The 14,629-nt window shown below is 45.1% G+C and overlaps 1 protein-coding gene across 1 annotated transcript in view; it reads right to left on the bottom strand.

Moving 5' to 3' along the window:
* Positions 1 to 332: 332 nt before the first annotated feature.
* Pkd2l1 (polycystin 2 like 1, transient receptor potential cation channel) overlaps positions 333 to 14,629 on the bottom strand; it is a 38,267-nt gene continuing 23,970 nt past the window's right edge. Inside the window, exons 5-17 of the mRNA XM_051200034.1 lie at positions 9,297 to 9,424; positions 8,653 to 8,906; positions 7,994 to 8,218; positions 7,596 to 7,824; positions 6,584 to 6,754; positions 6,234 to 6,415; positions 5,817 to 5,937; positions 4,207 to 4,305; positions 3,888 to 4,009; positions 2,558 to 2,678; positions 1,792 to 1,925; positions 1,438 to 1,561; positions 333 to 475 (exon numbers count right to left, since the gene is read on the bottom strand). Of these exons, the coding sequence (XP_051055991.1) occupies positions 446 to 475; positions 1,438 to 1,561; positions 1,792 to 1,925; positions 2,558 to 2,678; positions 3,888 to 4,009; positions 4,207 to 4,305; positions 5,817 to 5,937; positions 6,234 to 6,415; positions 6,584 to 6,754; positions 7,596 to 7,824; positions 7,994 to 8,218; positions 8,653 to 8,906; positions 9,297 to 9,424 (1,940 nt within the window). The 3' untranslated portion in view covers positions 333 to 445. The remainder of the gene's footprint in view (positions 476 to 1,437; positions 1,562 to 1,791; positions 1,926 to 2,557; positions 2,679 to 3,887; positions 4,010 to 4,206; positions 4,306 to 5,816; positions 5,938 to 6,233; positions 6,416 to 6,583; positions 6,755 to 7,595; positions 7,825 to 7,993; positions 8,219 to 8,652; positions 8,907 to 9,296; positions 9,425 to 14,629) is intronic.

Raw genomic sequence — 14,629 nt, 5'->3', positions numbered from 1 at the left:
TGGGCTTCTATCTTTTGACCAATCGTGGCTGTCTGAGTTCTTTAGGAAAGTCATAGTGGCCTCTTCCTTTTTCTTATTTGTTATTGATGTTACTCACTAAATAGCAGAGGTAAATGCACAGGAAGTGAGAAGCCAGGAAGGAAATGCTACTTTATGGAGCTGTGTGACTACATAGAGAAACACCAAAGGACAAGTCTAAATATGCTACCCAGTCACACACAAAAACATTGGCTCAAAAGGCCAGCCACAAGGTGGAACTACACAGCAGCTATCATGAGACATGCTGCCCTAGAAGGTGGGGGGGGGAGCATATGGAGAAGAGACTTCTGGGAAGGCATAGAGAGAGGAACTTGATGTCTCATGTTTTAGGATCCCTGTTCCATTCTCCTTACTAGTCTGGACTCAGGGACTCCCCCAAGAGGCCTGGAGTGATAACTAGGACTGGTTACAGGTTCTTCCAAACAGCTAGCTCCTCCTGTTGGAAGAAAAAGGAATAGCTCATTTGAAGGAGTCGTTTATTTTTCTCTGAATCTAACTACAGAGAACCTAGATTGCTATAGACTAATGTTTGTGTCTCCCCCAGTCTCTTGCTGACATGCTAATCCCCGGTGTGACAGTACTAGGAAACGGAGCCTTTGTGGGTGATGAGGTCATGAGTGTGGAGCCTGTTGCCATATGAGAACATAGCAAGAATTGAACAGTCTATGAAGCAAGAAGGCTTTCAGCAGGTCCTGAACCTGCTAGTTCCTCGGTCTCAGACTCTCCCCATCCTCACAAACTGTGAAAAGTGTATTTCTGTTGTCTATAAGCAGTCTGATGTAACGTGTATGGTTTTTCTGCCTGCCACCGCTGGTCTTGTAAGGCGTTTGGTTTTTCCTCCCACCACCTGGTATTGTCCTGCCACCGTGCCAGCCCCAAATAATACACAGAGACTATGTATTAAATATTATACTGTTGGCCAGTAACTACTTTCTTATCGGCTAGCTCTGTCTTAAGTATTAACCCATTTCTGTTGATCTATGTATTTCTCTTACCGGGGAGCCGGCGGCATACTGCTTTCTCCAGACTCTCCATCTTGACTCCTCCTTACCACTTTCTATTTCCTCCTTGTCTCCTAGTCCCTCCTATCTTCCTTTTCTATTGGCCAACAGTGCTTTATTATTAACCAGTATGAGAAACATATATACATAATGGCATCTCCCATCATCCTGATCTTTGATAGTTTATTATAACAACTCAAAGAAACTAAAACAAAGGCTCCCCTAAAAGATCAAGGAACTCTATAGGCCGACTTCAGCAACTTCCGGGTCTGCTCTCCACCTCTACTGATCTATGACCACTGTGAGCATGACTCCCCAGGTCTTTCCAGAATGTCCTCACTAACTGGGAAATAAGATGGATTCCAACTGTAAAGAACTCAGAGGACCTGGCCCTCACCATTCCTGGGGAGGGAGCCAGGTCCCCTCTCCTTTCCAGCATCTTCAGCTTTGAGCCCACAGCATCAACCTGGGACACGACTCCTTCCAGAACACTCTCCAGCTGCAGAACCCTCTTTGTGAGCCTGTAAGAGACAAAGAAAGCAGAAATATATGTCCGGGTGTGGGCAGGGGCTATTGTACTAGAGATAATACAGTGGTGCTTGTCTGGTTGGGAATGAGGAAGATGAGGCCCAACCTTGTAGGTAGAGTCACAGAGGACTGGAAATGGGACTAGCAAAGGGAATTTGGAAGGTGTGGAAAGATTCTCAAGAGAAGATATCACAGCCAGCCCTGGACCCCCGCCTCCACATACGTGTAGAATTCTTCTCCAGAAACCCAGCCTCCTCCTCCTCTGCCACCTCCTCTGACAGCTTCTGTGCCCAATTCACCTGGTGGGCTATAGCCAATGGACTGGCCTAGGTTCTCAATCTCAGCACTGAGGGCCACCTGATTAAGAAGATGGATGTTAGAGGGGATAAAATACACTTTATATATCTTTTATTTAAATTTATTTTATGTGTATTGGTGTGAAGGCATCAGATCTCCTAGAACTGGAGTTACAAATAGTTGTGGGTTCTGGGAATTGAACTCAGAACCTCAGGAAGAGCAGTCAATGCTCTTAAATGCTGAGCCACCTCTCCAGCCAGGAAAGCTTCTAATCCATTCTCTACTGGGTTCCCTTTCTCATGGCTGTCCCTCCCTCTCTGATAGCCCTGTCCTTGAATTTTTTTAACCTACACTGAATAGGGGTGGAGCAGGCATAGTAGGGTCCATGTCAAAATTCCAAGAGAACAAGCTCTCCTAGATAATGCCTACAAAGCAATGATTCTGAAGCTTGGCTGTGTGCTGAAATCGCTTTGGAATTTTTAGAAGGCCCCAATGTTTCAACCCTACCACCAAGAGTTTGAGGGCATTTAAAGGCTCTCAGGGGTATTTAATATGCACTGTTCTTGAGAGTTCTTTTCCGCTCATGTTTGAGAAGACATTCGAGGTGGGTTTAGTTTGGATATGCTGGGGAAGGAGCACACACAGGTGAGGGATGCGCTCACCCTGCCTCCCCACCAACTAGCCCTGCTTACCCTCTCCTCTTCCAGACCTTGTCGCTTCTGCGCCTGCTCCTTCTCGTCCAGAACGTGATTCCCTTCCTGATCAAACCTGGTGAAGGCAGCCTTGAGCTCCGAAGTCTCATCCTCTCCGAGTCTAAGGAAGAAGGTGAAGGAGTTACCGTAATCATTTAAATATGCCCCCCTTGCCCTTTTACTAGACTCTCGTTAGAGTCTTGATCTCTGGGTCTTGCTTTCTGGGGAAGAAGAGGATCACACAGACAAGCTAGGATCTTCAGGGTCTGGTGATTCTATCCCCAACAAGTTCTTTCATTTCTTTTTCGTATCCTGAATCTTGCTGGCTGGGTCAGGCCCTCAGGATCTCATTGAGATTATGACTTTTCTTTGCCCCTAGATAACCTGCTGCCACAGTCACAGCTTCCCTTCTACTCCATAATCTTGAAATCCATCCTCTATAAAGAGAATAATCAACATTTTAAAATGCAGGTTTAATACTGAACATGGTGGAAGATGTCTTTAAGTCTCAGGTACTTGGGAGGCTGAGGCTAGAGGAAGATCAAATCAAGTTCAAGGTGAACCAGGGTACTAAAATGAAACCAAACTCAAAAATAATAAAGAAAATGCACATCTAAGAGCACCAATCCCTTGCTATAAAGTCCCCCTAAGCACCCTATTCCTTGGTGATGTTCAAGGTTTTTTCCCAACATGGCCCTTGGCCATGACCTTGATTCTTCCTATAATTCACCATTCATTTGATATCTTAGCAATGCTCAGCTATCACACCTGCCTTCCTCTGCTTGTTCATGTGTAATCTAGACATTCTTTAAAACCCTTTTAGTCTTCACCTCTTACTGGAAGCCTTCCTTTGTCTCAAAGAGGATTGAAAACTCTTTTATTCCATGCCTCCCTCTCTTTAAGTCACTGCTGTTCTTGAATTTAGTCTGTCTTGGCTTGTTTGCTTACACAACTTTGAGCTTCTAGGAGACAAAGACTTTTTTTCTCATTTAATTATGTCATCCCCTGCTCAAGCCTGATCCACAGATGGTCTTCACAATATATTTGTCCAATTTTTTGGGTGGGGCCTATGGAATAGTAGGATAATTATACTGTTACATTAGGTATAAGAGTTGTTCAATAAGGTCCAGAATATGTATAGACTATGGTCAGGGATCTGTAAAGCAAGGCCACAATTCTAAAGGTCAGGATTAGAGACCAATGAGTCAAGGTCAGGAACCCATAAGTCAAGACCACAGGCCCATAGACCAAGGCTTATTAGCAATGGATATATAGTTGAGGGCCACAAATTAGATCAATTTGGAAGAAGGTTGGATTTCCAGTTGCTCACTCCCTCAAGGTGTTGGTGAGATCTTCAAACTGGATCTCAGGTTCCCCACCCTTCAGGACTTTCTGCACATCTGAAACCTGTTCCTTCCTCAGGCGCAGCTTTAGTAGGGTCTTCTTGTAGCTCTGAAAGAGAAAGGGAACAGACAGAAGTCCTCACCACCATCGGCCCCCACCTCCACCTAAAGATCTCAAGCCTCCAGGAACAAGTCAAAGGCACTCAAGAGCACAGATGCCTGCCTGCGCCAATCAAGAACAGACTGCATGGCACAGTGCCCCGGAGCCAAACCCAGAGACACATGCTGCTCAGACTGAGTAGTCACCTGTTTCAGGAGGTCAGAAAGCTGTAACTCATCCTCCTGGCTAGCCAGCTCCTCCTTGACCTCTGAGTATGTGTCATTGATGATGGCCAGGAACATGTTCTAAAGGAAAAAGAAGAGACATGGGTTTTTGTTTTGTTTTGTTTGTTTGTTTGTTTGTTTTTAGCAGGATCTTTCTATGTAGCCCTGGCTATCCTAGAACTTGCTATGTAGACCAGTGTGGCTTCAAAAACAGAGATCTGCCTGACTCTGCCTACCCTGCTGGAATTAAGGGTGTGCACCACCATGCCCAGCTTGTGACCCAGGTTTCTACCTTCAACCCCACTAAAAACACTGAGCCTCCTACACATGTGTTCTAAAAAGACAGGTGCTCTGCACCCACCCATACCTGCTTCTCAAGAGCCTAAAAGTCTTCCTTTTGGCACAATTCTGTTAAGGACAGACAATGGTCCCTTATTGATCTGAGGTTCCTCATTCTCAGATGCTGCAGTGACCTTTCTAAACAACAAGCTATCCCAGCATATGCCATGGATCTCCCGGTATATACCGCAGTCTCCCCTGCACAAAGATCCACCAGTTACTGAAGTCGATGCTTCAGTACAAGTGTGCTCTCTTCTTTACCATCGATGGACCTCAATTCCGTGTCTGTGCCTCCATCAGTTAAACAAGGATGCTTTCTGTTCGAATTCATAACAATCATACTCAGGGGATTTTTGGAGAGATGGCTTGGCATTTAAGAGCATTTGTTGCTCTGTTGTGATATTTTGTGTTCTGACAAATAAAGCTTGCCTGAAGATCAGAGGGTGGAGCTAGCCACTAGAGGTCTGGAGGTCTGTACAGACAGGAGACAGGAAGTGATAAGATGCAGCATAGACTGGATCTTAGCCCTCGGTCTGAGGAATTGGAGAGGTAAGAGGTAGGTGACTGTGACTGCTTCCTTACTTCTCTGATCTTTCAGCTTTTACCCCAATGTCTAACTCCGGATTTTTATTATTAATACTAGGATCAAGCATCATTGCTCTTGCAGATGACCAGAGTTCAGTTCCCAGCACCCACACCATAGCTCACAATCATTTGCAACTCCAGATCTGGAGGGTCCAACTCCCCCCCCCCCCGCTTTTTTTTTTTTAATATAACCTCTGCAGGCACCAGGTACATACACAAGGTGCATATATGCAAGTAAACACACATAGAGTAAAATAAATCTCAGATATTTCCCAGTTGGCAAGAAGAGAGAAAACTACCAGCAAACACTGGCAGTAGAAACCATCATAAACACCTCAGAGGAAGGAACCCAGGGAGAACAGGCACAGAGGCTTCCAGAGGTCTCTAGCCCTCCTCATGAGGTATTTCTACACCCTCTTTCTATCCTTGGAAGAGGAACAGTTGGTTTTCCTGGGATAATGTGCAATTGCCTTTATGTCCCACACGCCACCTGGCCATCTGGTATCATTGCTACATTAACTGACTCTCAGAAAACCCAAAAGAACCCTGCCTCCACACACTTGCCCCCATGTTGTGAGAAACCCCTTATAATCCTAATTGGGAGGCATGTGGGGTCAAAACCCCACTTTGAAGGCCTCTAAGTCACCATCCCTCAGGAGGACCCTCACCAGGAGCACGAAGAAGACGAAGAAGACATAAGTGACGAAGTACACCGGGCCCAGGATTCGGTTGGCATTGTCGATAGCATTGTAGTCAAAATCACCGAGGATTATCCGGAACTGAGTGAAACTGGGAGACCAGATCTGGGTTTCACCCAGAGCCTAGTCAAACATTTGCCCCAATTCATGCCCCATCTCACTTTCCTAACCACGCACGGACCCCTCACTGCACCTAGAGCAATAAATGCAACATAATAGAAGCAGATGGCCTATACATTACTTGAGCACAAACCTGAACTTTAGGAGACTCTCAGACATGTTAAGCATTGACGCACCCACACACATGCCCCTCTACCCCAAGGTGGCACACACCCGGGGCGGGAGGGCTGGAGAGTGAGGGGCCCAGGGTGGGGACAGGACACACACATGCACTTGACGAAAGTGCTAAAGTTCTCCACTTGGGTCCCAAAAATCAGGTAGCCAAGCTGGGCATAAGCGAAGAAGACAATGAAGAACATGACGGCGAAGCCCAGGATGTCCTTGGCACAGCGAGCCAGCGTGGAGGAGAGCTGCGTCATGGTTTTGTTGAAGCTGATGTACTTGAATATCTGCAAGAGCCGTGGTGAGACAAGTGGAAGAAATAGTGGCAAACGTGGAGCACTCCGGGGACCGCTAGGGGCCCTGGGAGGCGCCAAATCAGACCAGGGGGACAAGACCCATGCCAGAGAAGGTGAGCGAGGGCACTGGGGTAGAGGTGGGAGGCAAGTCCCAGGTACCTTGATCCAGGCAAAGAAAACATTCACAGCATTCATATTGTTGTACTGCGTCTGCCAGAAGGCCAGGAACTCAAAGTCTGCATAAGTGTCTGGCTGCTGCAGGAGCTTTCCCATCAGCCGGTTTACTTCCAGGGTCCGGAATATGTGGAAACCCACAGCCACAATGGAGAGCTGTCACATAGGAGTCATGGGGAGTGTCGGAGAAGTCAAGGGAATCTCAAGGCAAGTTCAAAGATGAGCTCCCAGGGAAGAGCCAGGGCAAGAAACATTCCCTGCTGAGATGTTCACTACCTGAGGTTCAGATGGAACAGGGAGGGTGACCAGGGAACACCTTAAATGTCCTATAACCCAAGAGAAGGCTTGGGAGCCATAGGAAAGAAGGTTCTAAAGAACTACATGGAAGTGGTACTCAGGAACATGATGTCTCTCCATCCCTATTATTCCCAAGCTTTGGTCAAAAGAAATACATGTGTGAGCCAGTGAGATGGCTCCCCAGGAAAGGGTACTTGCTGCCAGGCCTGGCCACCTGCGTTTGATTGATCTCTAGGGAAGGAGGGAACCAACTCCCATAAGCTGTCCTCTGACCTCCCCAAGCACACTATTGCATGTGCACAAGCACACATGCGTGCACACACATCCACACAAATAGATGTAAAAATAAAACAAGTGTGTCTTGTTAGTAGGAAGGAGATGACAACGAAAGGACAGAGTATTCAAATAGGAAAGAGAATGGTAGGGTTCTCAAAAGGTCAGGTCATGGAACAGAAGGCAGAAGAGATTCTGAATAGAGTTGCATAAAGGAGAAAGGAGGGCCCACTCACAAGTGAGCAGGAGGGGCAAGTTTTCCCAAGGTCTGAGCCAGTGGGCATCAACCTTTCTCTTGAGGACACTTGGCACAGTGCTTCTACTAAGTCAAAAGGAGGGCTTGAGCCTCAAAGAGGAAGAATTCGGACTCCACCCCCCCATCAAAGCAGAGGTCTCTCCACCCTCCAGTATGTCCCAAGTCCCTCACCAAGATGATCACCAGGTCCAGAATGTTCCAGATGCTATGGAGGTAGTGAAACCGATGCAGGTAGATTTCCAGGATTTCCTCCACCACATAGTAAAAGATGAAGACACAGAAGATGACCTCACAGCCCACGATGAAGAAGTCCCAGTTACTCACATAGCGGATCAACTTAACTGTGCGGATTTGCCAGGATGGGATGCCCCCTCCTGTGGCTGGGAACTCTACCACCAGTCTGTGAGGAGGGTGAGATGGTTAGTGGGGACTTGGCTGGGACAGTTCCTCCTACTTCCCTGGCTCCTCACATCCACCATAGGGCACCAGGCAGGCAAGGAAAGATCTCAAGCACATCAGATGGACCAGGAACCAGAGACAGAGAGGTGCAATGGGGAAAGGGTGCTTACCTCAGAATACAGAAGAGATTGATGTTGGCATTGTAGACTGAGAAGTCAATGAAGACCACCCGAGTGCCCCTGTCTAGCCATAACCCCTCCCGAAGACCTCGGAGGACCTCCGCACTGGCTTGCCGGGACCCTGGAAGGTCTAAGTAGTAGCCACCTCCACTGTAGCTTGTGAGCCTGCCCCAGTGGGAGGAACCCCCCAGCTCATTCTGCGAGTGGTATGTCCACCTGGTGAAGGAAAAAACGCCATCTGAGAAAAGAGGTCAGAACCAGACAGAACCCCTAAGGCAGTTATGAATGCCTGGCCTTACAGGTCCACGTGCATTGTGTATCTCTACATATTTACTACGCTATACGTGACGACTATGTGTGCATATATTATATGTGATACAGAGAAGATATCAATATAGGACTCTGCCTTCCAGGGAGGATGGAAGCATTGCCTATGTGTGAGAACAAATCCAGAGAATGTGTCTTTTCCACTAATCTTCCTCCTCTACACCTGAGCAACACAAACCAAAGAGTCATTGTTGGGATTTAGGGAGCAGTCTCCAAGTCTCCTAAGATGCCCATCTTAAATATTTCTTTTAAGTTTCCCACCCCCTGGACCGATGGCAAGCTCAGAGGGGGTGGCCCTGCGCTTTCGGCAGGGGCTCACTCACGCTGTGCCATTGAGAGGCCCAAAAGGGAGTTGATCTTCCTTGTCTGGAGAGTAGACATCATAGCAGTTCCAAATCTCCTCGCGGAAGTCCTCATGAACAACACAGGAGTCATTGCGCACCCGAAGTTGCCGCAACCTCGGGACCCCCAGCAGCAGGTTCTCATAGTAGATGAAGGAGTGGGAGCCACGCCCCAGGCTCTGGCTGTTGTACCACTTTGACCAGTACAGACTGTCCAGGAGTGGGCCCTGAGCAAACTGTACCAGCATCGGGGCTGAGCCTGGTTCAGCTCCTTCTGACCCCAGTGCATGACCTTTGTCCTCATTCCCTGGCCCTCAACTTGCCTCTGACCTATTTTTTGGACCACCCCCCCCCCACACACACACAGCTGACCTCCAAAACATAATCACAATACAGTTTAAAATATTGTATTTTGAGGTTCAGCTTCCCTTCTGACTCTACTGCTAGTCCTGCTCCTGCCGGTCAACCCCCCACCCCCATCAACCTCCACCTGCATTCTAACCCAAGCTGTTAATTCATCTTTATCCTTTAATTTGCCCTGGTTCCAAACTGACCTCCTTGGACTCTGGCCTGTGTCTCAGACCATTAAGAAGGAGAGGGAGGAGTAAAGGCAGTGTCATACTTACGTCCCAGAAGTCTGCCATGCTGCTGATGGTCTGAAAGGAGACTCCAGAGTCTGATGAGGTGTGTAGGAACAGCTCAGACATCACTTTGGTGTAGTAATAGGCACTAGAGCTTGTCATTCCATAGGTCACTAGAATACAATCAAAGAGGCATGTTCTCAAGGTCTGTCTCCCCAGAGGAGTCAAGAAGGCCCACTGCCCCGGGGTCAGATGTGCACGTTGGTGGGAGCTCACAGCCCTTCCCTCTAGAACTGTCTGTGGAGGGTGATGGTTACACTAGGAGAGCCAGGGGATGCTTTCGGGAAGAGTGTGGCTGCAAGCTCACCTAGAGCAGCTGCACTGCACTTGGTAATTCTCTGTTGGCTCTGTCATTCTGGGATTTCACTTTTCTGCCTAGACTCATATCAACTGCCTAGCCTTTACTTGCCAGAGCAAAAGTCGCCTGCACTGGGAGATACTTCCCTTTATTTGTTCTCGATTTTTGCCTCTATATTCTCCAGTAGGACTCAGGCTAAACATCTTGCAATGGAGAGGAAACCTCCTGACTTCTGGAGTCATTGGCTCTACAGCCGTGGGAGTAGCAGATAGGGAAAGCGTGGGCACCGGTATCTCCTGGGAACAGGACTCATTGCACTGTGATCAAAAACAATCTGGCCTCTGCTCTGAATAATGGCACCTCACTCAGCCACGCTAATGCCCACAGACAATCCCTGTGTGACCATAATAGAGAAGCTCTATGTTTTCTTGCTTAAAGGCAGGATTTAAAATGTATATACCATTTATTTCATAGGTTGTCCCTCGGTTTGGGCTTGTCCGGTGTTTCTCTGGGATTAAATTCAGGCAGTGGGTTTGAGGGAGGCATGCCTCACAAGTGATGCAGTACCCATCACAGTGTGTCATGTCAGGAGATACTACTGAAGTCTAACTACTGAAGTAATCCTGCTCCCTCAAGATGATGTTTGCAGGGCATGGTGGCTCACGCCTTTAATCCCAGCACTTGGGAGGCAGAGGCAGGTGAATTTCTGAGTTGGAAGCCAGCCTGGTCTACAAAGCAAGTTCCAGGACAGCCAGGCCACAGAGAAACCCTGTCCTGTCTCAAACAAACAAACATATGGTGTCTGCTATGATTCTTCATTATAAAATTATGATTTTCATTTTTAGAAATAATACACATTTGGGGACATAGTTTGACACTATATAAATATCTTATTACTCATTCATCTTTCGCCTATGAGGTTAAAGTCTTCACTGATGAATTTTGCCTAATTATTACCAAGGTGACTATCAAATGGTGAGTTTCTTTACCACCAATTATTTCTTCCACATGAATCAGCTGATTCTGGTGGTATGAATAAAAATGGCCTCTAGAAGTTAATGTATTTGAATATTTCATCACCAGGGGATGGAACCATTTGAGAAGGATTAGAAGGATTAGGAGGTGCGGCCTTGTTGGAAGAATTATGTCACTGAGGGTGGGCTTTAAGGTTTCCAAAGCCCATGCCAGTTTCAGTCTCTGTGTGTGTGTCTGTCTCTCTATCTCTCTGTCTCTATTTCTTTCTCTCTGCCTGCAAATCAGAGTATAGCTCTCAGCTATTGCCCCAGCACCATATGCCATGATGCTATATGACGATAATGGACCAAACCTTTGAATCTGTAAGCAAGCTCCCCATTAAATGCTTCCCTTCATAAGAGTTGCCTTCATTATGGTGTCTCTTCACAGCAATAGAATAGTGACTAAGACACTGATTTTTTTTTTTCAGGAAGAGATTTTGTTTATCAGTTTGCACTTATGAATGCTTGGCTCCCCCCACCCCACACACACACCTTGTGGGTTCTAATTTGACATTATTATTTATTTACCTTGTTACTTGGTGCTTTTGTTTGTTTGTTTCATTTTGGTTTTGAGACAGGGTCTATGCAGTTCTGGCTGCCATGGAGCTTACTATGTAGACCAGGCTGGCCTTGAACACACAGAGATCTATCAGCCTCTGCCTCCTAAATACTGGGATGAAAGACATGCCATCACACCTGGCTGGGTTTTGAGGATTTTTTGTTTGTTTGTTTGTTTGTTTAACAAGGTGAAAGACTAAAAAGATAAAGATCACTTTATATTGATTAATAAAATAGTTCATTGAGAGGCTGTAACAATTCTAAACACGTATGCCCCAAATATGGTTGCACCCTATTTCATAAAACAAACATATACAAAAGCATAGATTGGCCTCAACACAATAAAATGTGTAGTAAAAAAACAATGATTAAATGAATGGAGAGGCAGCTTATAGCAAGGAGGGAAGTCTTTATTAGCTGTATATCTAATAGAATACTAATAGCTAGAATACATAAAGAATTTTGAAAAGTAAATAGTGAAACAATCTAATCAATAAATGTGCAAATGAAATGGACAGACAGTTCTCGAAAGATGAAGTACAAATGGCTAATAAACGTGTGAAAATATCCTACATCTTTAGCATCAGGGAAATGCTAGTCAGAACTACACTGATATTCCATTACACTCTAGTGTGGAAGGCCATCATTAAGGAAACAACAACAATAAGTGCTGACAAAGAATGAAAGTGGGGAAAGAATGCTTATATACAGCTAATGGGAACACAGATTAGCCCATCCACTATGGAAATCAGTATGGAGGTTCCTCAAAAGATTAAAACTAGAACTACAAAGTGATCAGGCTATCCCATCCCTAGGGATATCTTTAAAGGGATGCTGTTGTGGTTTCTTGTCCTGCCAGGTCCCACTACTTCAGCCCCAAATGAACACACAGAGACGCTACGTTAATTATAAACTGTTGACCAGTGGCTAGGGCTTCTTATTGGCTAGCTTTGTCTTAATCATTAACCAGTTCCTATAAGTCTATGTATTTCCATGTGGTCTTGGCTTACTGGAGAATGCCTGGACCTGTTATTTCTTTGCCAGCTACATGGCAACTCTCTTTTTGGTAGGCTCCCTTTGCCTACCTTTCCCAGAATCCTCCTCATCTCTTCACTCCACCTATCTTTCTTCCTCTATTTGCCAAACAGTGTTTTATTCTTCAACCAATAAGAGAAGTACATCCTACATCAGGATCCATCAGAGTCTGCTTCAGATGCACGCTTATTGTCTCAATATTACATGCCAAGTTACACATCACCTTACACATCCATCAACAGATGAATACCTAAAGAAAATACACATATATAATAAACTCAGCTGTAAAGAATGAAATTATGTGGTCTGTAGGAGAACTGATGGAACTTGGTATATATAATGATGGATCATTATACTAAGCAAACTAGACCCAGAAAAAAAACTATTTAAATATTTTCTCTCTTATGTGTGTCCTAGGTTGATTTTACACACACACACACACACACACACACACACGTGCGCACACACACACACACACACACACACACACACGGAGGGGTAAAAGGGGAGAGGAGTAGAGAAAGAAGGGGTAAAGGGGGAGGTTGTTGGGGAGTGCATATAATCAAAGTCTTTGATATTTTTGAATGAAGGTATTTTTATGAGGGTTTGGAAAACATTTCATAGGCCAAGCCTAATGACATGAGTTCAATTCCCATGACCCACATAGGAGACAGAGAGAACCAGCTCCCACAAGCTGTCCTTTGACTTGCACTACATGCTGTGGCATGTGTAGGCATGCACATACCTACACACAAGTGAAAACAGAAATATCTTTATGAAACATGCCACCATTAAAAAATAATAACTTTAACTTTCAGATTTTGGAGCATATTTTTCCTTTGCACCCAATTTAGGAAAAGAAGGATTTGGGTAAACTAGAGCTTGTCAACAGTGATCCCTGGTTACAGGGACATCACAATTCACCATTGAGGGCCATCAGCAAAGAAAAAAGCATCAGCCCTCTATTATCCCATTCCACTCTATTAAGAATGCCCAAGACACAGCTTTATTCCTAGTCGTGTCTGTGATTACCCATCCTTAGTATGTGGAGGAAGACAGGCAATGATCTGAGATGGGCTGGTGAGAGCCCACCTCACGGAACTTATGGCCCAGTGGACTTTTCCTGCTGACCTTGTTACACTGCTGAGTAGCCACTAGATGGTACTCTATGCTCTGGCTTTTCCTAGTCTAGTCTACATTACAGATCAGAACAATTGTAGCTCTGAATCCTTTGACAACTATTTGTCAGGGAATAGCTTCAGTCTTTGTTGTTTGTTTGCTTGCTTGTGTTAATGCAATCTCATGTAGCTCAAGCTGGCATTGGACTTGTATATAGATGAGGCTGGTCTAGAAATTAGGAACTTCCTGCATGCACCTCCTAAATGCCATGATTATAGCCACACATCACCATCAGGGAGTCTGCTTTCGTCTTCGTTTTTTTCGGTGCTGAGACTTGAACCCAAGTATAATAGGCAATAATCTACCATTGAGTTACATGTCCAGCCCCATAACCTCTGATTATTATCCAAGACAGTAAAAATTGTGTTTTCTAAGAAAAATGCCTTCACCTGGTCAAATGCTTGTTAACACACAGATATACAATATTTATTCCCCTTTGTGACTCTTTAATTAAAGTTTATATGCATAAAAGGACCAAGATAGAGCCTTAAAACCTTTCTAGATTAAAGTTCAAGCTCTGTCTTCCCACTCAGACGCTCTGAGTTCCTGGAACTTGGGAGACGGCTTGGGCTTTAGAGCGTTTATTTCCCTCTCAGATAACACAGGTTCAATTCTCAGCATTCACAATGTGCCTCACCACTTCAGTTCCAGGGATTCAAATATCCATTTTGACCTCTGAGGGCACCAGGCATACATGTATGTGTCATACATATACATACATGCAGACAAACACAAATGCTCTGTATTTCTTATTAATTTTTATTTATGAACATTGTATACTTTGGACAAACATATGCCTTATGATAGGAATGGTGAAATATTATACTTCAGTTACTGTCAAGTACTAATATGTGTGTTTGTGTAGAGGGAGGAAAAGAGAGATAACATGATACAATTAATAAGAGGTATTTTCTCTCACTATAGCCAAACTATTTCAAATATCATTGATTTTGATGTGGCGTATTATCAACCCAGATAATTATAAAGATGCCTTCTATATTAATTAGACATCAGCATTTAAAGTCTAACATTGTACAAAATGCTTTGCTAGGTGTCATGATTTTTAGTCTCAGAAAAATTCTATTGAGGAAAGTACATTCCAGAATAATACCTTTCATTAAGTTATAGAATATGAAGGCAACACATTCCGGGTGCATGGGTATAATAGCTGCTCGCTAAGCATCTAAGTCGTTCTACTTACCCTGACTGCATGTCCCCAGGGGTAAGGCCTT

This window comes from Phodopus roborovskii, unplaced genomic scaffold (assembly GCF_943737965.1).
Source record: "Phodopus roborovskii unplaced genomic scaffold, PHOROB, whole genome shotgun sequence".
Classification (NCBI taxonomy): domain Eukaryota; kingdom Metazoa; phylum Chordata; class Mammalia; order Rodentia; family Cricetidae; genus Phodopus; species Phodopus roborovskii.
This window is presented reverse-complemented; position numbering and strand designations above follow the sequence as displayed.